Source organism: Oratosquilla oratoria, chromosome 7 (genome assembly GCF_046742065.1).
Source record: "Oratosquilla oratoria isolate Oo_2021 chromosome 7, ASM4674206v1, whole genome shotgun sequence".
In the NCBI taxonomy this organism is placed as follows: domain Eukaryota; kingdom Metazoa; phylum Arthropoda; class Malacostraca; order Stomatopoda; family Squillidae; genus Oratosquilla; species Oratosquilla oratoria.
The window spans coordinates 84,665,918-84,690,729 of NC_134783.1; the positions used below are offsets into that span (position 1 = coordinate 84,665,918).

Genomic DNA, 24,812 nt, shown 5'->3' on the forward strand with positions numbered 1-24,812 from the left:
TTCTTGAGAGGGTAGTCAGTCATGCTTGGTGTACCTGCTGCGTCGAGTCTTACATAATACTCTATATAAAATTTTCGTATATATAAAAGAATAGGCCACTCTATCTAAATGGAAAAAGTAAAGGGGTCACATGAAAAATTGTCACCCCAGAACACCGACATGAAGAATTGTCACCCCAGAGATTCCACCTGAAGAACTGTCACCCCAGTACGCCGAATATCAACAGTGGAACAAAGATTAGGTTAGGTTAGGTTGGATGAGGGTTATGCTTATTGTCATCAACTTATACAACCGAAGAATCGTAAACCCACGATGGCCCACATGAAGAATTGTTACCCTAGGATAGCCCACATGAAGAATTGTCACCCTGTCGAAGTCTGGGGTGACGATTCTTCATGTAATTCACCATGGTCTTGGATCACGTGTTGGACTCGTGATTGACAGCTACTACCCTCTCGGAAGAGAGCTCAGAGCTCATATATGACCGATCTATGGATAATGCTGTAACATCACTGTCCTGATATTCTATTCTTGGGAAAAGAAAGAATAGAATATCAGGACAGTATAAAATTGACGGAAAAGAAGTTAAGAAAGTAAATTCTGAAAGGGACCTAGGAGTAATCATCACCATGCCTTACCTGGGGCTAATCAGGAACGCGCTCTACATGCGGGAAGTGAACTCTACTCACTTCCCGTAAGCTACACACACACACACCTCTCACGAACATAGCCACGACCCACGCACAAACATCTACACTTACTTTTTCTTCGACTAAAATTCGCTTCCTTTCGAACTTTCTCTTATACTACATCTTCTCATTTCAGTTTACCTCCCACTAAAGATTTTTCCGTTTTTCCGCCTTTCTCTCCTACTATGCCTCCTACCATTTTCTGAACTTTTGGTGATTGTAATCTGTTTTTAATCCCGGCGTCGGCGCCGCCGTCCAATTTTCCCGAGCTACGACCACCAACAGCCCCTAATCGCTCGCTAAATCGCCCGGTGGCAATAGCCCTCTTTTATACACTACTATCTTTTCATTTTCTTACAGACATTTTTCCCCTCCCACAAAAACCGATCTCGCGCAAGCGGTTGGTCTTTCCTAGGAATTCAGAATTCAGAATTCAGTTCACTCCAGGACACGACATCTTCAAGCAGCTCTCCTCTCCAAGCGGCACTCCTCTTCAAGCAGCTCACCTCTCCAAGCGGCACTCCTCTTCAAGCAGTTCTCCTCTCCAAGCAGTACTCCTCTTCAAGCAGGTCACCTCTCCAAGCGGCACTCCTCTTCAAGCAGCTCTCCTCTCCAAGCAGTACTCCCCTTCAAGCGACTCTCCTCTCCAAGCAGTACTTCTCTCCAAGCAACAGTCCTCTCCCAGCTTCAAGTTCCCCTTAGCTCTTGGTTATTTTCCTTTACGAGCTTATAGTCAATGGGACCTTTCGCAGTGAGCGATTTGATACCAGACACCGCCAGATTTTGTAATTCTTGTCGGAAAATAAATACTTTTTTGGGCAAGTTTTATAAAATTACAGAGGTGTATCGTTGTACATTATTGTGTCTGAAATTTAAGTCTATTAATTTCATGATTGCAAACGGCATATAGCATTGTTTGAGCCTCTATTTATAATTACAGATAATATTCGTAAAACAGCCTATAATTGTATCAAGCCAAGCAATGTGTCATTTTCTACCGACTTCAATGGACGTATACTGATATATACTTTCATTTGAATGCACCAAGCAATAGGCAAATCCATGTAATGTATCGAAAATATAATTTTGCATCGAAGACTTAATTTTTTCGGTACGATTAGCATTTGTCTTTCTCTTATTTTTTCTTGAATCTGACGTGCAGTCTGCCACGGCACACTTAAAATGAGTCATATTTGTTTGAAAATAGCTCCCACTGTTGTTATTTTTTATTTCACTGATTATTTTCATATACAGGACGTGACAGTGATACAGAGGTGACATGATACAGGTCTTTAAGATTTTAAAGGGAATTGACAACATCAAAAGTGACCAAATTTTCACATTGAATGAGAATCAGACAAGAAACAATGGTCTCAAACTATCCGGAAATAGATTCAATTTGGAAGTAGGTAGAAACAACTTTGCCAACCGTGTAGTAAATGAATGGAATAAACTTCCTGCACAGGTAGTGCAATGTAGTTCAGTTCGAAGCTTTAAGAATCAGTTAGATAAATACCTAAGTAAGATGCTGTAATGATTATAATTTATCTTATATTATTTGTTTTTGTTTTGTTATTATTTGTCTGTCTGATTTTCATTTTTTTTTTATCATTTGTCTGTCTGATTTTCATTTATTATTAGTTATATGTCAATTTATCATTATTTACTATTTACCTGTTTGTTTATTATTCAACTATACCTATGCATTTATTTATGTATTTTATTTGTTATTTACATTATTATAGTTTTTATTTATTGTTTTATTATTAATAAGATTTTTTTTTCGCATCCGACCTAGATATGGATCAAAAGGTCTCCTGTCGGCATGCTCCGCCTTTGTAATTATTTTTCAACACTCAGATAAAATACACAAACCAAAATCAACATCCTCTTATTTTTACTGCTCATACTTACTTCAGTAAAAATAATTACCTATTTTTAGTTTTACCTTATAATTAAATTAACAAAGCCTTATCACACACCAGTAAGTAAAAATTATAACATTAAGAGTCATTTTTTTTAATTTTGAATACATTTATGCAGCAATTTATGTCGTATCTTTTTTTGAATATCGGTTTCCAAATTAGCTAAGTCACCCTGTAGTAGTTTTAGTTCGGAACAACGGCAGGACAAATGAAAATCAACACAAAATATCTAATCTTTTTCTTTTGGTAGTTAGCCACAAGGTGCGACACTAGAAGTGTCACATGAGAAATATAGGTGAAGCTCGGACTAAGGCCACAGCTTAGTGGAGCTTATGGTTGTAGCTGGACGTGGAGCCTAACGTCAGCGAGGCGGTAGCAGATGATGACGGCGAGGCTCGATGGGACGGCTAGAAGAATGGACGAGGAGATGTAGTTTGTGCGCTGGTCAAGTACTGTTCTGGATTCTGGATTCCAAGGAAAGACCACCTCGCTTGCGCGGGATCGGGTTTTGTGGGAGGGGAAGAATGTCTGTAGGAAAATGAAAAGATAGTAGTGTATAAAAGAGGGCTATTGCCACCGGGCGAATTGCGAGCGATTAGGGGCTTATTTGTTGTCGTGGCTTTAGGAGAACTGGGCTAGGAACTTGGACGGTGGCGCCAATGCCGGGAGGAAGAGCATATTATATCACCAACGAAAGTTTGGAAAATGGTAGGAGACGTAGTAGGAGAGAAAGGGGGAAAAACGGAAAAATCTTTAGTGGGAGGTAAACTGAAATGAGAAGATGTAGTATAAGAGAAAGTGAGAAAGGAAACGAATTTTAGTCGAAGAAAAAGGAAGTGTATATGTTTGTGCGTGGGATGCGGCTATGTTCGTGAGAGGTGTATGTGTGTAATTTACGGTTAGTGAGTACTGTTCTGCCCATCTCGGCGAAACGCCGACCTTTTAAGGGAGGCTGGCGGGAACGTGAGGAGCCTTCCAAGTTCCTGATTGGCTGACCGCTGGCTGGCAGGGACACCCTTGCGCACAACGCTTGCCAACTACAGGAACTTGGAAAGGCTAGTTCCGAAGATTTCTTTGATCAGTGTGTGACGGGTTGTAGGATGCATCACGTCACTACAACCCCTTTTCCTCGTGAAATCCGAGACAATTGAAAATTCTAGCGCTAATAGGAATCTACGAGCCTGACTGCGAAAGGTCCCATTAAAAGCCGAGTGCGTAGTATTATCGTGAGTTTCATTTCCCTGGCTTGTCCGAACCATACCACAACATATGGAACAAATTGGACGAAAAAATAGTGTGTGCAAACACAATACAAAAATTTAAGAACAAACTTGATCTTGCGAGATACAAAAACGGGTCACCACGAGCATGGCTCCCCTTCCCGTAAAATACAACTAGATAAATACACACCCAACTCCCAGCCCACGAGAGTTGGAGTAACGACTCGCAGCGCAGCGATACTGAAATTATTTCAGCCCTGGGCGGGATTCGAACTCGGACCGCTGTAATGGTGGCCGCGATTGCTACCACTGCGCCATCTGTTATGTACTGTATGCGTTCATATACTAAGCATTCTAGAATATATATTTTATACAGCTTGATATGCTTAATTGCTGTGTTTTAATCTTAATCCTAGTTTTACAGCTATCAGTGTACTAAATAGAAGTGCAGAGGTAATTATCAAACTCTAGCGATAGTTAGACCCATCCTTGAATATGCGGTACAGTTTTGGTCTCCGTCCTATAGAATGAATCCAGATTCACTAGAATCAGTTCATAGAAGAATTACCAAAATGATACATGGACTCAGAAATTTGCCTTACGATTTGCCTAGGCACCCTTACACTCTCTGGAAAGACGCAGAGTGCGGGGTGATCTAATAGAGGTGTTGAAGTGGATCAAAGGCTTTAGCAAGGGTGATGCAAACAAGGTCATCATATTAAAACAACAGGGCAGGACTCGCAGTAATGGATTTAAACTGGACAAATTTAGATTTAAGAAGGAAATAGGCAAGAATTTGTGTAATAATAGGGTGGTCAACGAATGGAATAGATTAGTAAACATGTAGTGAGCGCTGAAACTATCAGTTGTTTTAAGAAACGGTTAGACAACTTTATAGATGGGGATGACAGGTGGTGATGGCCTCATGGCTTATGGTCTTACAGTCTCCTTCAATCTTGTTCGCATGAGACCGTAACCACGGTTGTCCACATTAATTTGTAATGATATATTATTTTCTCTAAAAAAAAATACCTCTGTCAGGATTTATTCCCTACAATAATCAATTTTCCTCTTTTCACATACGAGCATAAAAATTAAGTAGACAAAGGTTTGATGTTTCATACCGAGTCCAACGAACCTAAACACTGGTGACACAACAACAAAAAATTAGAAACTCGTGAAACAGTTCAGATTATCAGTATTTCGTATCAAATGTGTCAATATAAAGACATTTACGTGGAAAAAACAAATACCTGATATAGATACATACATGACAATTTTATTTTCATGTAATCTCTGAAGGGATCAAGACAAATATCCATGTTAATCCACAGGTACAGTAGCAAATTGTGTTGCTGTTGGGTTGTTATGATTATAATGAGGTACGAATACAAGTATTTTAATTTATAAAATGCAAGGGTTATAGTGTTGCAGTCAGGGTAAGTGCTACTTTAATCTTGTACAGATGGCATTGGTTGTTTACTCAATGAGCAGTGGTGATTTGAATGATAAGTCTGAATATCAATATGCCATGGACATGGTGCAATATTTTGACATTTCATTCTTTGGAATGCAGGTAATTTTATTTTGAACGAGTGGCGGACCGAGCAAGCGGTATCGGCTTGAACAGGCGTCAATTATCAATTCCCCATGTGTACTGTCAGTACTTTGTTTGGATTGTGGAGTAGGTATAGTGAAGAAATTCCAGAAACATGCAAACATGGATATCTAATTTAGCATGAAACTTACGTTCACATTGTCCAATAGCCCCTAACCTAACCAAACCATTCTGTAGAATAGGTACTGCATTATTTATTAAATGCAGGTTAGGTTATGTAGGTAGATTAGGTTAAGCAGGTTAGAATAGATGAATTTATCATACTTTAATTTCTTTGACCTCCACATCTTAGCATCTACTAAAAATTTACCATAACCGTGCCATCTTTCCTCTTTGATTTTGAAAATCAAAGAAGAAAGATGGCACGGTTATGGTAAATTTTTAGTTGTGCACACCTATGCAATATAGCCATAGAAAATTAATTATTAATCTTGTAAACTATGATAGGTCAATGTAGTGTGCAATTTTCTTGGTGGAAATCAATAAGTTGCTTAAACCTATTTACTAATGAACAAAGTTGCGGCAGTTGAATGATACGCCATGTTTGTTTTGATAGGTGCTTAGGTCAAAGAAATGAAAGGATAAGTTAGTCTATTCTGACCTAACTTAACCTACCTAACCTATGTAATTTAACCAATGTTTAGTAATTCGATATCTCAAATTCTAAAGATCATCGAGGTTGTCATTGTTGTCATGGATGCTGACGGCCTGATTATTATTGTACTTCATGCAATTAACTGACGATGGCAGATCCCCATATTCTCTCATAAAGTTCAAGGAAGCCCTATGTCTTTGTAACAGCACTTGTTAACATCACCTGGAGTTAACCACTTCCATAAGGTGACACCTACGTAGGCGTCATGAGGAGCAAGTGGGTACGCGATGATGCTGACGTCGGCGTCTTGATTATATTTATTGTAGTCGTACTTACGTAACCTCCATTCTCTCCTAAACTGGCTTCATCATATTTTCTATGGTTATCAAAATTCACGGGTGAAAGAGAACGAACGATTGAGCACTGACTTTATTTTTTATAATGCGATTATTATGACGCAACATCGCACATCGGGCAGCTAATGCTGCCAGACGTGCGATGTGCCCCGGAGTGAAGAGGTTAAAGAACACCTGGTCCAGAACATGAAAGCCATGGTCTGATAGTGACTGGACTGCATGGCGTCAAGACCATATTGTAGTGGCTTCATACATTAGTAAATTTGCTTCATAATAATCGCATTATAAAAAATAAAGTCAGTGCTCAATTGTTCGTTCTCTTTCACCCGTGAATTTTGATAACCATAGAAAATATGATGAAGCCAGTTTAGAGAGAATGGAGGTTACGCAGGTACGACTACAATAAATATAATCAAGACACCGACGTCGGCATCATCGCATACCCACTTGCTCCTCATGACGCCTACGTAGGCGTCACCATATGGAAGTGGTTAAACTCATGAATGGTTTTTGCGCACACTATTTCATTGTCCAGTTTGTTCCAAGTGTCCACCACACTATGTGGAAAACTTTTTTTCTTCAGATCTCTTCTGTAGCTATGTTTTTTTATTTTCATTCCATGTCCTCTTGTACTTCTCTTGTCCCAGTTTAACAAGTCCTCTCTATCAATAATTTCTGTGCCTTTCATGATTCTGTAGATGATCAGTAGGTCAGCTCTCTCTCTTCTTTGCTCCAGAGTCGGTAACTCCAGTTTAGCCAATCTCTCCTCATATTACAAGTTTGCAAGTGTAGGTGCCATTTTTGTTGCTGCTCTCTGGATTCTTTCTACTTTCTTCATATTCTTTTTGGTGCTGGGTGACCACAATGTCACTGCATATTCTAGTCTAGGCCTTATCAGTGTGACCAATATTTTTTAAATAATTTCTTTGCCCAAATATGTAAATGCCACTTTTATTGAGCTTTAGCAAGTTGTAGGATTCTCCGACAATTTTGTTTATCTGTTTGTCAGAGGATAAGTCGTTTGAAATAATTACACCCAAATCTTTTTTGGATCTCTCCTTTTTTTACCTCCTTGGTTCCAATTTCATATTGTCCTGATATTCTGTTTTAGCTTTTTCCAAACTCCATTATGCTACACTTGTTATTATTGAAGTCCACTTTCCATTTCTGACTCCAGTTCCATACTTTATTCAGGTCTTCCTGCAGTGATTTGCAATCCTTTTCAGGTTTTACTTTCCTCAACAGTTTGGCATTGTCTGCAAAGAAGCTTATGTAACATCTCACATCATCATCCATGTCATTCGCATAAATAGCAAACATTATTGGAGCCAATACAGATCCTTGCGGTACTCCACTGATCACCTCTTTCCAATCTGAATATTATTCTCTGAACACTACTCTCATCTTTCTACCAATCAGGAAGTCCTCCATCCCTTTTAGTAGGTTCCCTTGTATCCCTCCCATATGTTCCAGTTTTTTAGATAATTTTTTGTGTGGTACTTTGTCAAAAGCTTTTTGTAAGTCCAGGAAGGCACAATCAGCCCATCCATTCCTTTCTTGCACTATGTCTATTAATCTTGTGGTGGGGGGAAAAGAATACTGCCATCGAGTATTTCCACTTGGATCGTAAGAGGCGAGAAAAATGGGACGGGGATTGGGACCAGGCATCCTTCTCCCTGTAGTCCCACAGGGGACATTCCTAAAAAAAGTAAAGGCATAAGAGGGTCTAGGAGTTTTCCAACCAGCACCCTAAGGTTTGGGTCTTTTAATGTGTGTGGATGTGGTACAGATGAGAGTAAAAGGGAAGAGATAGGTAGTATGTTTGTGAGAAGAAAGATGGATGTGCTGGCTTTGAGTGAAACTAAGTTGAGAGAGAAGGGCGAGTGTGAGTTTGGGAGTGTAATTGGGAGGCGTTCAGGAGTGAAGGGAGGGAGAGAAGGGGTGGCTATACTAGTAAGTGAAGAGATAGGTAAATGTGTAGTGGAGTGGAAGGAGGTTTCCTCAAGGATAATGTGGATGAAGGTGAAACTGGGAAAAGGGATGTGGGTCTTTGTAAGTGCATATGGGCCTGGTAGTGAGAAGAGTGTAGAAGAAAGGGAGGCTTTTTGGATAGATTTAAATGAGTGCAGAGGGATTAGGGAGAAATGTCAATGTAGTAGTACTGGGAGACCTTAATGCTAGAGTAGGAAATGAACCAATTGACGGAGTGGTTGGGAAATGTGGAGTTCCAGGAAAGAATCGTAGTGGAGAGTTGATGGTTGAGATGTGTCTAGAGAGTTGATGATAGCAAATACAGTGTTTTGGAAGAAAGTCAAGCATAAGTACACATGGGAGAGGGTGGTGGATGGAAGGGTAGTAGATAGAGCGTTAATGGACAATGTAGTGGTAGATAGGAGTATAATAAGAAGAGTTAAGGATGTACATGTGCTAAGGGGAGAGAATGGGGGAATATCAGCTCATTTTTTGGTGGAAAGTAAGTTGAGAGTGGAATATAGATGGAGAAAGGAAGAGGACAAAAGGTAGGGAGGTGCTTAGAGTGAACTCTTTAAATGAAAAGGAAAGGAGAAGGAGTACAAGAAGAAGCTGAGAGAGGAGTGGGATGGAGTGAAGGATAGAGTAGAGCTAGGAGTGGAGGAGGAATGGGGATGGTTCAAGGAGGGAGTCACAAAGTGTGCAAAGATGGTGTGTGGAACATGAAGGATGGGAGGAAAAAGAAGGAAGGGTAGTGAATGGTGGGATGAGGAAACAAAGAAGGTTGTAGATGAGAAAAAGGGAGCTTCCACAGATTGGTTACAAAATAGGACAAGGGAGACATGAGAAGTACAAAGAAAAGAAAAGAGAAGTAAAGTACAAGGTAAAGGAGGCAAAGAGGAGAGCAGATGTGAAATGGGATAAGAGTATGACAGAAAATTTTGAAAGTAATAAAAAGATGTTTTGGAAAGAAATTAAGAGAGGAAGAGGAGGCAAATCAAGTAGAGAAGAAAAGGTAAAAGGTGCAGATGGAGAGATGATAATGGAAGAGAAGGCAGTAAGGGGAAGATGGGCAGAGTATTTTAGGGAGTTGCTAAATGTGAAGGAGGATAGGGAGGGAAAGATAGTTGCAGTGGGAAGTGCTAAGAAAATGACTGTGATGAGTGAGGAAAATGGAGGAGAAATAAGGAAGGATGAAGTGAAGGCAGTTGTTAAGATGATGAAAGCAGGTAAGGCACCTGGTCTGGATGGATGCCATGCAGAATGTCTAAAGAAAGGAGGTACAGTGATGGTGGACTGGCAGGTGAGGTTATTTAATGTTTGTTTAAGAGAGGGTAGAGTGCCGGAGGACTGGAGGAGTGCCTGTATAGTTCCACTTTACAAGGGAAAGGGGGACAAGTGTGAGTGTAGTAGTTTGAGGGATTAGCTTGTTAAGGGGGTTAACTATCTTTTCGATGATTCGCTCGATCAGATTACACATTTCCGGTCCTCCCGACCTTATTTTTTTATGTAAGGCAATGGAAATTTAACACAATGTGCAGGGGAATAGGATACATCTGTGACAGAAATTTCATTGAAATCCATTTGGAAAATTTACACTACAGACGATTTACTTGCAATTTTGAGTTATTTTTCCAAAAGTATGAGGAGAATAATAATTTCCTTTGGTGTACAGTTAGTAGACATCCAGATGTACCTAAATTAGTATACTCGTAATTATAAGTGAAAAAGAAAGAAAGTCAGCCTTACAGCAAATTATGAAAAAAAAAAAAAATCACAACTTTAAATTTTTTTCAAAAATATATTTCAAGTAGGTTAAGAATGAATTTACTAATATTGTTAGATATAAGTATCACGATCATTTTCCAATAAGAATAATCAAAATTGCTTATTTACACACGAAGTTATAGTTACTTTTGTGCGAAAAAACTAGTTTTGAGAAAATAGCATTTTTATGTTCATATATTCACTACTTGATAAATGTGCCTCCAAAGAGTATCAAATGCACATATCTACTTACATAATCCTTTGACCATTTCTGGGAAGTAAGCAGCAGATGTTCATTACATTTCTTTTGTACCCATGCCAGCTGAGAATCGTGACAATCCTAACCTTCCGTATCCTTCACATAATGAAGGGTACACATGCATTACAATCCCTTTGCTAAGGTGAGTATTGTTGCACTTCTCAGGTTCAGAATGGAGCAAAATACTTCGGCAACTATCACATCTGACATATTTAGTTATGGAGTAGTGAATTTATAAACAAGAAATGTATAAAACAGGATAGCACGTGGAGAAATTACGCACGCATACGCTGAACCCTTTTTCGATCGCACTGAGTGTGGTGACTGCTGCCTAACCTATCGTACAACAATATCAGAGTATAAAATTCTCAAAAACAACAACAAAAAACGACAAAATACAAGGAAAACAAACCATAGCAAAGAAAGGGGCGTGGCTGACGGGAATCTCTGGCCCTTTAAACCCGCCATTACCTGAGAAGGGTGGCGTTATACGTCTGGAAACCAGTCCCGCGGTGTTCAGGGACACCACACCAGTCCACAATGCATACGCTCAGTGATGAATTATGCGAGTCCTGCATGGGCTTCTAATCTCAGTGAGACACACCACAACACCCTTCAAATCATACAAAACAAAGCCCTAAAAACAATTACAGGCTGCACAAATACATCACCTACAGACCATTTACACCATGAAACAAAAGTCCTCAAAGTCAAGGACCACCTCGACATGAGAGGCACACAAACACTTGCTGCAGCCACCACAAACACATCACACCCGCTACACTACATAGCAGAACACCCACACACACCAAGAAACATTAAAACTACACCCAAAGACCTTTATTACGCACAGATACTCTCTTCTCTTCCTCCACAACCACCAAATACCAGCCTCCGGAAACATATTCATAATCATATCACTCACCGCTCCATTAACACACTGAAAGACAACACACTGCTGCATGCCAGACCCCCTGATATCCACCCTTCTGAATCCTCTCTCCCACGAAAGGACAGAGTCCACTTGGCCAGACTGCGATGCGGTCACCACCCAGCACTTCTAAGCTACCAGAAGAGGCAGCAACCAATGCCAGACGTATGACGTAACGAAATAATATTCGCATCATAAAATATAGTCGCCGCTTATATCGATCGTTCTCTCTTTCACCCGCGAATTTTGAAAACCACAGAGAATGGGATTCAGGGCGCATTTGGGAGAATGTAAAAACACAGGGGCGACTACAATAAATATAATCAAGACGCCGATATGGCAGCGTCGCGAATCCACTTGCTCCTCATGACGCCTACGTGTGCGGCACCGTATGGAAGGGGTTAACCCCTTCTATACGGTGCCGCCTATGTAGGCGGCATGGGGAGCAAGTGGATACGCGAGGCTGCCATATCGGTGTCTTGATTATATTTATTGTAGTTGTCACTGCGTAACTTACATACTCTCTAAACTGGCTTCATCATATTTTCTATGGTTATCAAAATTCACGGGTGAAAGAGAGAACAATCTATATAAGCGGTGACTATTTTTTATGATGCGAGTATTATTACGCAACATCGTACGTCTGGCAGCTAATGCTGCCCGCAAGATTTTGGCCTGGAGTGAAGTGGTTAAGGGAGAGCGACTGGAGGAAGTGGATAGTTTTAGATACTTGGGTGCAAATGTGGCAGGAAAAGGTGGAGTGGAGGTAGAATGTAGAGAGAAGTGAGTAAATGCCTTGGTGGATTAAAAAGTGTAATGAAGAATAGATATTTGGGAATGGATGCTAAGAAAAGACTGTATGAAGGAGTGATTGTGCCAACAGCACTGTATGGGGCAGAAACATGGAACATGAGAGAGAAAGTGTTTGAATGTGTTTGAGATGAGGTGTCTGAGAAGTATGATGGGGGTTACTAGGCTAGATAGAGTGAGAAATGAGGAGGTGAGGAGGAGAACGGATGGAAAGGGAGTTGGGAGATAGGGTTGATGAAGGAGTATTGGGATGGTTTGGATAACATGGAAAGAATGAAGAAAGACGAGTAAAAGAGGTATGGTAAGCAGATGTGGAGGGAGTGAACATGAGGGGACGTCCTAGGATGAGGTGGATGGATGGGGTGAAGGGGGCTTTGGGGAAGAGGGGAATGTCTGTTGAGGAAGGACAGGAGAGGACAGAAGATGGGTGAATGGAGAATGGTTGTATATCGATGATGATGTGATGCATGAGGTGGAATGGGTGGGGGGATGGGGGTGAGGTAGTATATGTGAGAAAAATTTGACGCAGCCTGATGGGATTTCTCCCCATCTCCTTTTCTGCAAGGGGGGACAGAGAGGGGGATTGCAGATTTAATGAAGCGGCCATGCTGTGGATGTGCTGTGTCTTGCAACACTGCCTCTGACCCAGGGTAGTGGACAAGGTGCATGGATGACCCATCATCCAGGAGGTGCCAAGATAAGAGGGAGGGAAGAGGGGAGTGGAGTGTATTTAGGGATGGAATGGGTGGGAATGGTTTTTATGCCTTTTCCTTTTTGGCTACCTCCCTTGTAAGGGGGAAAAAGCCTTGGTATATGTATGTATGTATGTATGTATGTAGAAACATATTAAGCTTGTGGTACATGATCTTTTTTGTCTGAACCCAAATTGTCTTGGTTTATTATATTGTTGTCTTCCAGGTCTTTTACCCATCTATTCTTGATGGTTTTCTCACAAATTTTGGCTATAGTGCTTGTTAGTGAGACTGGCCTATAGTTAGTTGGTTCTTCCTTGTTTCCTCCTTTATATATTGGTACAATGTTAGCATTTTTCCAGTCTTTTGGTATTTTTCCTTCTTTGAGTGAGCAATTTATTATGTTATGTATTTTGTCCATTAGTTCTTCTTTGCATTCTTTTAGAATCCAATTTGCAATTCCATCTGGGCCATGTGATTTCCTGATGTCAAGGTTTGATAGGTGTTCCAATATTTCTTTTTGTGTTATTGTTATCTCGCTCATGGGGGGAGATTGCCTTTCATTACCTTCATCCCAATATTGTGCTTTCTCTCTAGTGAAGACAGATTTGAAGTGATTTTTCATGACTTCGGCCACCTCTAATTCTTCTGTGTATTCTATATTCCCTTGGCATAGTTTCACCATTTCCTGTTTGTTTTTAAGTTTACCATTCACGTAATGATAGAATAGCTTGGGTTGCTCTTTACATTTATCTATATCCTTTTCATGGTTCCTTTTTTCCTCTTCTCACTTAAACATACTCATTTCTATAGTTTATATTAACTTGCATTTTCCTTTTTTCTTTTTTTTTTCTCCATCTTTTCCAAGCTCTGTCCCTTCTGTCTTTTGCCTCACTGCATCTTTTGTTGAACCAACATTTAATGTACACTCTCTCTTGCTTCTATCTTGGTACGTGCCTATTTACCCCTTCATTGAAATTATCCATCAAGATATTCCATTTCTCTTCCACTTTTGTCTCTTCCATGTGGCTATGTTTGTGTGTGTATTGCTTTTAGCAACTTTTTCTGTTATTGATTTCTGACAAAAAAAAAGTACAGGTAGTCGTCGACTTGCGACCGAGTTCGGTTCCGACAGACAGGTCGTTAGTCGATCTGGACGCAAGTCGGACTTTGTATATATATATACAGTATACATTACCCTTTAAATATTATTTTTGTTACTTTATACATGTATATTCTCTATTATATTTAGCATAATGAAATAATCCTAGCATCTTTGAACTATGTTGTATAGTATTTTTTAAACCTTTTTTATAATTTTATCCGATTTTCTTTGGGAAACGTAGCCTAGGCCTAAGCATACTGAATAAAATCCTATCATCTTTGACCTATGATATTTAATACTGTATTTTTTAACATTTTTATTATTCTATCATCAGACTTTCTTTAGGAAACGTATGCATACTGAATAAAATCTTATCATCTTTGAGCTACGTTGTTTAATATTCATTATTCTTTTTATAATTGTCGTTGGGAAACGTAGCCTAGTCCTACGCATACTGAATAAAGTCCTGTCATCTTTGACCTACAAATACTTTTTTGTTGGTTAAATTAAAATCATTGTACTGTATAGTTTACATCTTATTAATTGCAAACCATTAAAAATACTAAATGCAAGGCAAAATTAGGAAAAAAATTATTTCAAAACACATTCTTTTCGTTTACATACTGTACCGAAAATATTGTTATCGACAACAGACTAGGGTTAAACAAAGTTTACTGTTACATTTTATTAATTGCAAAACATAAAAATACATAATGCAAGGCAAAATTAGGAAAAACATATTTCAAAACATTCTTTTCGTTACGTACTGTACCGAAAATATTGTAAAACATAAAAATACAAAATGCTGTACCGAACATATTGTTATCGACAACAGACTAGGCATAAAAAAGTTTTACTGTTACATTTTATTAATTGCAAAACATAAAAAACATAAAAAATATAAAATAAACATATTAAAATATCAAATCCAAGGCAAAATTGAGATCCTCTCTTTGTCTTTTAAAATTATCGACACTGTAGAATGTGATAACTGAAGTTCATGTGCTATCACATTAACTTTCTTCCCTCCTTCATAATGTTTTATCACTTTCTTTTTCGTGTCAAGATCAATAATCTTTCTTTGTTTCTTGGCAGGCTTGGAAATATCCAAAGATAATTTTCTTTTAGACATTTTCATGGGGGTTTGAAGCACAAAAATTTTAAAGATATAATCCTTGTCATGAATGAAGTCAGAAATACCACATGCTGAATGTGAGGGAAGCTGACGCTGCCGGTAGCCTGCCAAAACTATCGTACTCGCGACGTGCAAAGTAATTGTACTGCACTGCCAGGCATAACATTGCAATTCTATTACTCTATTAAATGTTAAATATTATTGCACTATCTCGTGGTCGTAAAGTCGATCAGTCGTAAGTCGCATAGGTCGTAAGTCGACGACTACCTGTATGTCACAATGTATTATAATTTCAAAAATATTTAATTTTCTATTGCTATATCACATAGGTGTGCACTTCTAAAAATTAACCAAAAATATTTATATGAAATAAAAAAAAAGTGAAAAAATGTGGGTATTATTTTAGTAGTGCATATCTACATGATATAGCATTAGAAAATTAAATATTAATTTTGTAAATTATAATACATGAATGTAATATGCAATTTTCTTAGTGGAAATATACAGGTACTCCTCGTTTAACGACATACTCGGTTAACGACAACTCGGAGTAACGACGGGCTTTATGACGTCGTTTAACGTAAATCTCCCGAAGTTACGACGTCATGTACGATAATTAAGTTGGCTGAGGCAAATTTGTATGATGTTATAAATGAACTTGTACGGTGGATATTAGCTGTGAGGTAAAGTGTTCTGAAGCTTAGGTCTACATTACCATCCTGCAAGCTGCAAAAACTACCTGGGGTACAGTGTATACCGGTAGTGGTAAATTTTTAGTTTCGACCATGGGCGCAATATAGCAATAGAAAATTAATTATTAATTTTGTAAATTATAATGTATCAACGTAATATGCAATTTTGTGAGCGGAAATGAAAAAAAAATGCTAAAACAGATTTCGTAAGTAACGAAGTCATGTTATGATAGATGCCGATGTCGAAAAAATGAAAGGATGATAAATTAATTCGTCTAACCTAAACTAAACTAACCTAACCTGTGTTTAATAAATCATTACCTGCAAATTAAATGTCATCCGGCTCGTCCTCGTTGTCGTCGTCATGAGAGACGTTGGCAGACGACAAGATGGCGTCCCGAGCCTATGCTACCGACTTCGTTCATTAGCATATTTTCTTGTAGCAAGGTATTTTTTACTTTCATTTCCGCCCACAAAATTGCATATTACGTTGATACATTTTAATTTACAAAATTAATAATTAATTTTCTATTGCTATATTGCGCCCATGGTCGAAACTAAAAAAATACCCCGGTATTCAATATGGAATGTCAGCATACGCGGATTTGGTCTTATACGGTAATTTTAGGAACCTAGACACCGTAAATAAACAGTAAATAAAGCTTTAATGTACTGTATAAATGAGGAAAAATACACAAAAATAAAGATACATGTATTGCTGGACATTGTACATACATTACATGTACGTATATGTATAAACTTTCGCTTAACGACCAATTCGGTTAACAACGGCGCGCTGGTCCCAATTGTCGTCATTAAACGAGGAGTGGTTGTATAACAAAACCTTGTTACAAGCAAATCTACTAACAAACAAAGCTGTTAGGATACAGTGTAGATGCCATGGTGTAGTCTATCCAGTTCACTCACTGTCAGTTAGACGATGGCTTCCACATTGTGGACAGGGTGTTCTCCAGGTCTAGGTGACATTAATAAGCAGTTACAAAGACAATAGGGTTTTCCTTGGACTTTTTGAGAGAACACGGGGTTCTGCAGTTGTCTGTTAATTGCCTGATGTACAATAATAATCAGGCCTTCAGCATCTGTGATGACGACAATGACCCGGATGATCTTTAGAATTTGAGGTACTGAATTACTAAATATAGGTTAGGTAAGGTAGGTCAGGTTAGGTTAGAATAGACGAACTTAAAAATATTTCATTTCTTCAACCTTCAACCTCAGCATCTATCAAAACAAACATGGCGTATCATTCAACCTCCACAACTTTGTTCAGTAATAAATTGGTTTATAGCATTTTTTTTCTTTTTTCTGATTGCTGCTGAGAAAATTGCACATTACATTGATGTATTATGATTTACAAAATTAGTAATTTTCTATTGCTATATCACTTGTGTGCACTTCTAAAATTTACCAATTCGTGTTTCTTCTTCTAGTTCAAGTTTTGAGGTCAGTGTTGAAGCAAAAAAAGTTCAAATAGAAGACCTTGAGGTATCTGAGGATGTAGTCAGTAGCAGCAGACAGTAGGATAAAAAAACATTTGTGTTACTGGAACATAACTGCTATAGCTATGTTGTTGTAAAGATGATAACTAAATATATGTGGAATGAGGTTGTTAGCTGGTGTGTTGAATACAGGTACTCCTCATTTAACGACCTACTCGGTTAGCAACGACGCGGAGTTACGATGGGCTTTATGACAGACATTTAACGTAAATCTCCCGAAGTTACGACGTTGTGTACGATAATTAAGTTGGCTGAGGCAAATTTGTATGATGTTATAATTGAACTTGTACCGTGGATATTAGCTGTGAGGTAAAGTGTTCTGAAGCTTATGTCTACATTATCATCCTGCAAGCTGCAAAAACTACCTGGGGTACAGTATATACCGGTAGTGGTAAATTTTTAGTTTCGACCATGGGCGCAATATAGCAATAGAAAATTAATTATTAATTTTGTAAATTATAATGTATCAAAGTACAGGTAAACGTCGACTTACGATGGCATTAGGTTTCGATAGAGCCATAGTAAGTCGATTTCATCATAAGTCGATCCCCAATTTGTGTATCACTCTGTTCCGTGGTCACTGTACCTAGCCTACCTGTATATTAACCACCAGAGATACTGAATATAGCCTATTAAACATGTACAGTAGTTTATTTAATTATTTTTATCCTTTTTACCATATTCAAACACTATAATATGTATTTTCATTACGGAACTTAAATCTCGCGGGCAGCAGCCAATGCCAGCCGTACGACGTGACGTAATAATACTCGCATCATAAAATATAGTCACCGCTTATATCGATCGTTCTCTCTTTCACCCGCGAATTTTGAAAACCACAGAGAATGGGATTCGGGGCACATTTGAGAGAATGTAAAAACACAGGGGCGACTACAATAATTATAATCAAGACGCCGATATGGCAGCGTCGCGAATCCACTTGCTCCTCATGACGCCTACGTGTGCGGCACCGTATGGAAGGGGTTAAATTATCATATCGTCGTCGTCGTCGTCGTCATCGTAAAGTCGAACAATCGTAAGTCGCGGCCATCGTAAGTCGACGTTTACCTGTAATATGCAATTTTGTGAGCGGAAAAAAAAAAGGTGCTAAAACAAATTTCGTAAGTAACGAAGTCATGTTGGACGAATGGTACATCATGTTTGTTATGATAGATGCCGATGTCGAAGAAATAAAAGGATGATGAATTCGTCTAACCTAAACTAAACTAACCTGACCTGTGTTTGATAAATCATTACCTGCAAATTAAATGTCATCCGGCTCGTCCTCGTTGTCGTCGTCGTGAGAGACGTTGGCAGACGACAAGATGGCGTCCCAATCCTATGCTACTGACTTCGTTCATTAGCATATTTTCTTGTAGCAAGGTATTTTTTACTTTCATTTCCGCCCACAAAATTGCATATTACGTTGATACATTTTAATTTACAAAATTAATAATTAATTTTCTATTGCTATATTGCGCCCATGGTCGAAACTAAAAAAATACCCCGGTATTCAATATGGAATGTCAGCATACGCGGATTTGGTCATATACGGTAATTTCAGTAACCTAATCACCGTAAATAAACAGTAAATAAAGCTTTAATTTACTGTATAAAAGAGGGAAAATACATGAAAATAAAGATACATATATTGCTGGACATTGTACATACAGTACAGGTAGTCCTCACTTTACGCGCTAGATGCGTTCCAAAAGGCAGCGCGTAATGTGAATTTCGCGTAATGTGAGGAATTAAACTCACTACTTTGCTGTTACAAGTGTTTCCAATACCATAATCCTTCCTGCAGCTGAGCCACGAGCTAAGCATATAACCTCTGACCTGCCTTGTTGTTGTTGATTTACCACCACATATGGGATCACGGGTTAATTGGCCTTTACGCCTTGATAAGTAGCATCCCTCTGCTGATCTGCACGCTGTTGTTGTTGTTGTAGCGGCAGCTTATTGCGATTCAAGGATGAATAAATTTCTTTCAAGTTTTTTTCTACATTCATTTTTATTTTACTTTTATGAAAATAAAATTACCCTTGGACAATGAAAAAAATCATGGGTCAGGAAACCATCCCGCAAGCTGAGATGTTGCTCTCACACGTTTCCATACTGACAACAACACAACACTCACCGCTCGCTGTGTACTATTGTAGATTCCTAACTAGGCTTCACCCCCTGACGTGTCACTGCGCGCTATATCGGACTCGGTGTGTGTGTGTGATGTTTGTGGTGAGGCAGGGGCGGCAGGGTCATCGGGAGCGTCCATCTCCGATTCGGTGCCTGTCTCCGATTCGCTGGTTAGCTGACTTGGTGTGCGTTGTCGGAAGAAGTTTGTGATCGGCTGTTGTTTTGTCTTTTGTTGTTTTTCTTTTAACATAGCATTATAGCAAGCCATGTTCTCCATCACACGTCGTATGATGGTGCTGCTCCTCTCGACATTAGGATCATTCTCCTCTATGACCCTCATTGCATGCATCAACGAGTCCATACACTCAGACAAGTTGGCAGCTGTGAGGGCTCGCTGTGGTCCTGGTGATGCTGCTGCTGCTGCTGCTTCCTCTTTCTCCTCCATCATTTTCACTCTCTCTTTCTCGATGTCAAACAAATCTTCATTGGAGAGCTCTTGTGTGTGAGACTGAAGCAAGTTGTCGATGTCCTCCTCTTCCAAATCCTCGAAGCCAACTTGCTGTGCTAGACGCAGACTTTTAACGTTGGCCTTGGCTACATTGTCGTCTATGCTGTATCCTTTGAAGTCGTGGACGAATTGAGGACACAATTTTTTCCAGACTCCATTGCAGCATGATGTTGGCACTTCACTCCACGAATCCTTGATGAAGGTTAGAGCATCTTTTACCGTGAACTGCCGCCAATAATCACGGACTGAGATGTTTTGTTGCTCCGTCACTTTCACAAGGTTCGCCAATGTTGAACGTAGATAATACGCCTTGAATGTCGAGATTATCCCTTGGTCACAAGGCTGGATGAGCGAGGTCGTGTTTGGCGGTAAAAACACGATCTTGATGTTGTTGCTGATATCGGCCAGGTATGCTGGGTGACTTGGCGCGTTGTCCACAATCAACAAGATCTTGAAGGGGATGTTTTCTTTGTTGCAGTACACCTCCAGCTCCCTGTGCAGTTTATTCTTGAAATAATCGCCAAACACTGTCCCAGTCATCCAGCCCTTCGAGTTGGCGTACCAGTACACTGGCAGAAAGGCCTTGTCGTAACCCTGGCCAAAAAAAAAAGAAACGTAAGATTTTATACGGTCTAAAAAATTCATTCGCACAATCTTTTGCATAGAAAATGGTAACATGGAATAAGGTTAGTTTTACAACTCTTACCTTGAGGGCTCGAGGATTCTCTGAGTGATACACAAGTGCTGGCTTGAGTTTGTAGTCGCCCTCTGCATTGGCCCCCAACAGCAGCGTTAAGCGGTCCTTAGATGCCTTGAATCCGGGGGCAGAAGCTTCCTCTTTGGAGATGTAGGTGCGGTTGGGTAGTTTCTTCCAATAGAGGCCGGTTTCGTCGATGTTGAACACTTGCTTTGATGAATAATTCCCGTCTTCTATAATTTTCTTGAGCTCTTCTGGGAATTCGGCTGCAGCTCGAGCATCAGCTGAAGAAGCTTCCCCAACCAACTTCAAATTATGAAAACTGTGCCTTTTTTGAAATTTATTAAACCACCCGTTGCTGGCAGAAAAAGGCTTCTTGTCCCCTTCAATGCTGTCATAAATAGACAGCGCCTTCACCTTAATCAGCGCCAAGCTAACCGGCACACGAGTCTTATTTTGATGCTCAATCCAAGTTGCAAGCATCTTCTCCATCCTTTCCATCTCCATAGGGCGAGAATATGATGACTTGTTAGCTTGTAGAGGCGTTCCTGATTTGGCAGCTTCACGAATCTTGGTGGAGTTTTGTTTTATGGTCCTCACCGTAGACTCGCTGAGGCCCATTGCCGCCACAATCACATTGTTTCTCTGCCCTTTATCTAACCTGTCCAGAACTTCCAGCTTTTGCTCCAATGTCAATGTCTTCCTTGCTTTCTTCTGCCTACCATCACAGGCTGGAAATGTCGCTGGGCGCTTGGGAGCCATGGTAAACAAGAACACTGATGATTTGATGAACACAGAGATGCTGACACAACGAAGCGTTGGTAAACAATGAGCTTGGTGGCGAGAGGGATGCGGAGGCTGGAATCAGCTAGCGTCACCTAGCGGCTGCCTTACGGAACTAAATCGCAGCCCGCGTATTTTAACTTTCCGGATTTCGCGTTACTCTGAGGAATTTGTGTAATGTGAGGAATACCCCCTAGTTTTGGACACCGCTTTAATGTGAAATCGCGTAATGTGAACCCGCGTAAAACGAGGATTACCTGTACATGTACGTATATGTATACACTTTCGCTTAACGACCAATTCGGTTAACGACGGCGCGCTGGTCCCAATTGTCATCATTAAACGAGGAGTGGTTGTAATCTAATTGAGTAATTGAGCCTCACCTAACCTAACCAAATCTCTTCACCTAACCTATTACCTAACCTAACCAAACTTAAACTAATCTTAGTCAAACCCTAACCCAACTGATCATTCGAAATTATGCCTGTTCAAATTGACATCTGCTTAACCTCTTCACTCCGGGGCACATCGCACGTCTGGCAGCATTAGCTGCCCGACGTGCGATGTTGCGTCATAATAATCGCATTATAAAAAATAAAGTCGGTGCTCAATGGTTCGTTCTCTTTCACCCGTGAATTTTGATAACCATAGAAAATATGATGAAGCCAGTTTAGAGAGAGTGGAGGTTACGTAGGTACGTCTACAATAAAAATAATCAAGACGCCGACGTCGGCATCATCGCATACCCACTTGCTCCTCATGACGCCTACGTAGGCGTCACTGTATGGAAGTGGTTAAGCCAATGCCCACTCAAACCAGCACCCTCTCGAATTGATTAATTCCCATCTTACCATAGGAGGTATCTAGACACAGGTCAAAGTAGACATCTATGTCCAAATCACACTCGTCTTTGGTTTATGGTTATGTCCTGTTGTGTACGCAGATATAAGGGTCACTTCATAATTGTGTCATCTTAAATGACAAATGCATTATTGTGTCATGATTCTCCCAGAACTTGTTCTTTCAAAGGGATTTACACTGCTTGCCTAAGTATTTATAGAATTTGAGATTGTAATCACTCTTGCAATTTCTCTTTTTTGCCCTTAATAGATTTATTTTTACTAAATATAGTCAGTAATACATCAGAAAGAAACCGCAACTACTATTTATTTTTTAAATAATTTTGTACATAATGATACAGATGATCCTCTGGTAGAGGCTTAACCTGTGACTCCAGTTCATGAGCCACTACACTTGATTGTGTGTGGCTGTGGGTGGTGGTGGATTATGTGTACCATGTAGGTGAAATGCTGTTCCTTATTTTTTTTTTTTTAGAATTTATCCAGTCTCCTCCTAAAGGTTTCCAAACTGAATGGTCTGATGACCCACTTGGGAAGTCTGTTCCTATTGTTGATTACCCAATGGAGGAATGCATACTTTCTTAGGATGAGTCTCAGATGCTCCTTAAATATCACTCAGCCAAGGGTACTATATGTGTTGTAATAATTTATTCCAAATACCTTTGGTTTAGTGTTTGTTTTCCATTATAATTTTAACATTTTACGGTCAAAACACTGTCATACATTCATTGGCTCCATAGATCTATAATATTTGACAATATGATTTGTGACAGTATGGTCCCAGAGGATTGGAAAAGAGCAAATGTAACACCTGTATTTAAAAAAAGGGTTTAAAAACACTTGAGAAAAAAGAATGACAGACCTATAAGTTTTGTATCAATTGTGTGTAAAGTTTTTTAATCTATTGTAAAGGACAACATGGTTACATTTTTTAAGTAACACAATATATTACATGATTCCCAACATGGATTTAGAAAAAGTAGACCAAGTGAAAGAGCTAAATATATATCCTGTAAGGTATAGAAGATTGTGTGGTGAACTTATCCAGGTTTTCGAATACTTTAAGGGATAGATTATCACAATTTTGAAGATTTTTTTGTATTACAAAATAATGGAACATGGGGTCATAGCTACAAAATTTAGAAATCTAAAGCAAGGCTTGAAATAAGGCAACATTTCTTTAGTAGCATTGGTAAATTGGTAGAATAAATTACCTGAGAATATGGTCTCATCAAACCCAGTATATAGTTTAAGAAATGATAGACAAGCATATGACAATTATAGAAGTGCACACCTACACAATATAGCATTAGAAAATTAATTACTGGTATTAATTTTGTAAATTATAATAAATCAATGTAATATACATTTTTCTTGGCAGAAATTAATAACAAAAAACCTTGCTAAAAGCAAATATACAACTGAATGAAGCTGCAAGCATAGCATCGAGATGCCATGTTCCTGTCTGTCCAGTCTGGTCAATGTCAGTTAGGTGATGGGTTTCACATTGTGCACCGGATATTCTCTAACTCCAGGTGACCTTAATAAGTGCTGTTACAAAGATTAGGGCTTCCTTCAAGCTATGCAACATCTGTACAGTCGCAGCAAAAAAATTGTAACACATCATCAGCAATAAAAATCGTAACACTGAATTCATGTGTTACAATTTTATTTGATGTTTCAACATAGAGTGGGTGGAGCTTGTGTTGGCCTAGTGGCCTAGATGGGCATGTAGGTACACCACACCACCCAGGCATGTTTCAGTGCACCATGAGTGCTTGTGTACAGAGGTTGTATACTAGACTACTCCCCTTAGTGCCAATCCTGACTGTAGCCCTATCTTTGCAGCTGTATTATTCCATTCAACCTGCTCATAATGGGATGTACTAAGCTCAGCATGGAGGAAGAGTCTTGTGCTCTTGCTTTATTAGATCGAGGCATGTCTGTGATTCATGTAGCCACTGACCTGAAGGTGCTAAACAAGCCATTTATCGTGTCTGGGACATGGCAGCAACATTATAACCAGGCACAACCCCTCCAAGGAAAACAGGCTCTGGAGCACCAAGAAAGTTGACAGCAAGGATGGATAAGCTATTAAAACATGTGATATTGAACCCTTCAATAGCAGCTGTAGCACTGAAGAAGAAAAAAAAGAAGACATCCTTCAGAATGGAGCACCAGTTGCAAAAATATCTTGGATTACCCACACAATGTGCAGCCAAGAAACTCCTTTTCACTAATGCTATGAAGAAAAAACAACTTGAATTTTGAAAAAAAAATATAAGGACAGGACCTCAAGACTGGGAAAAAGGTAATGTACAGTGAAGAAAGTGCTTTCATGCTGGGTAGGGGGGAGTCCAAGACAGTGCATTACCTGAGAGGTGTGTCACTGTTCAGTCCACAGTACACAGTGACATTAAAATATCTGGACAGTGTAATGGTGTGGGGTGCTTTTAGTGGTGCAAAGGGCAGAGCAGGGTTGTACTTCCTCCCCAAGAATGTTACAATGAAGGGGAGCAATTGTATTGATGTGTTGAAGGGAC

General features: G+C 39.4%; 1 protein-coding gene across 6 annotated transcripts in view; it reads left to right on the forward strand.

The window, feature by feature from the left end:
• The first annotated feature begins 4,830 nt into the window (after window positions 1-4,830).
• LOC143027247 (putative tubulin polyglutamylase ttll-15) overlaps window positions 4,831-24,812 on the forward strand; it is a 175,246-nt gene continuing 155,264 nt past the window's right edge. For 2 of the 6 annotated variants that reach the window (XM_076188534.1, XM_076188530.1), the window contains exon 1: window positions 4,926-5,168. Coding sequence is in view for 1 of the 6 variants with exons in the window: in XM_076188532.1 (XP_076044647.1) it covers window positions 5,155-5,168 (14 nt within the window). In the remaining 5 variants the exon portion in view is untranslated. Of the gene's footprint in view, window positions 5,169-24,812 lie in introns of all 6 variants that reach the window. The other 4 variants (XM_076188529.1, XM_076188528.1, XM_076188532.1 and 1 more) reach the window with 3 other exon arrangements.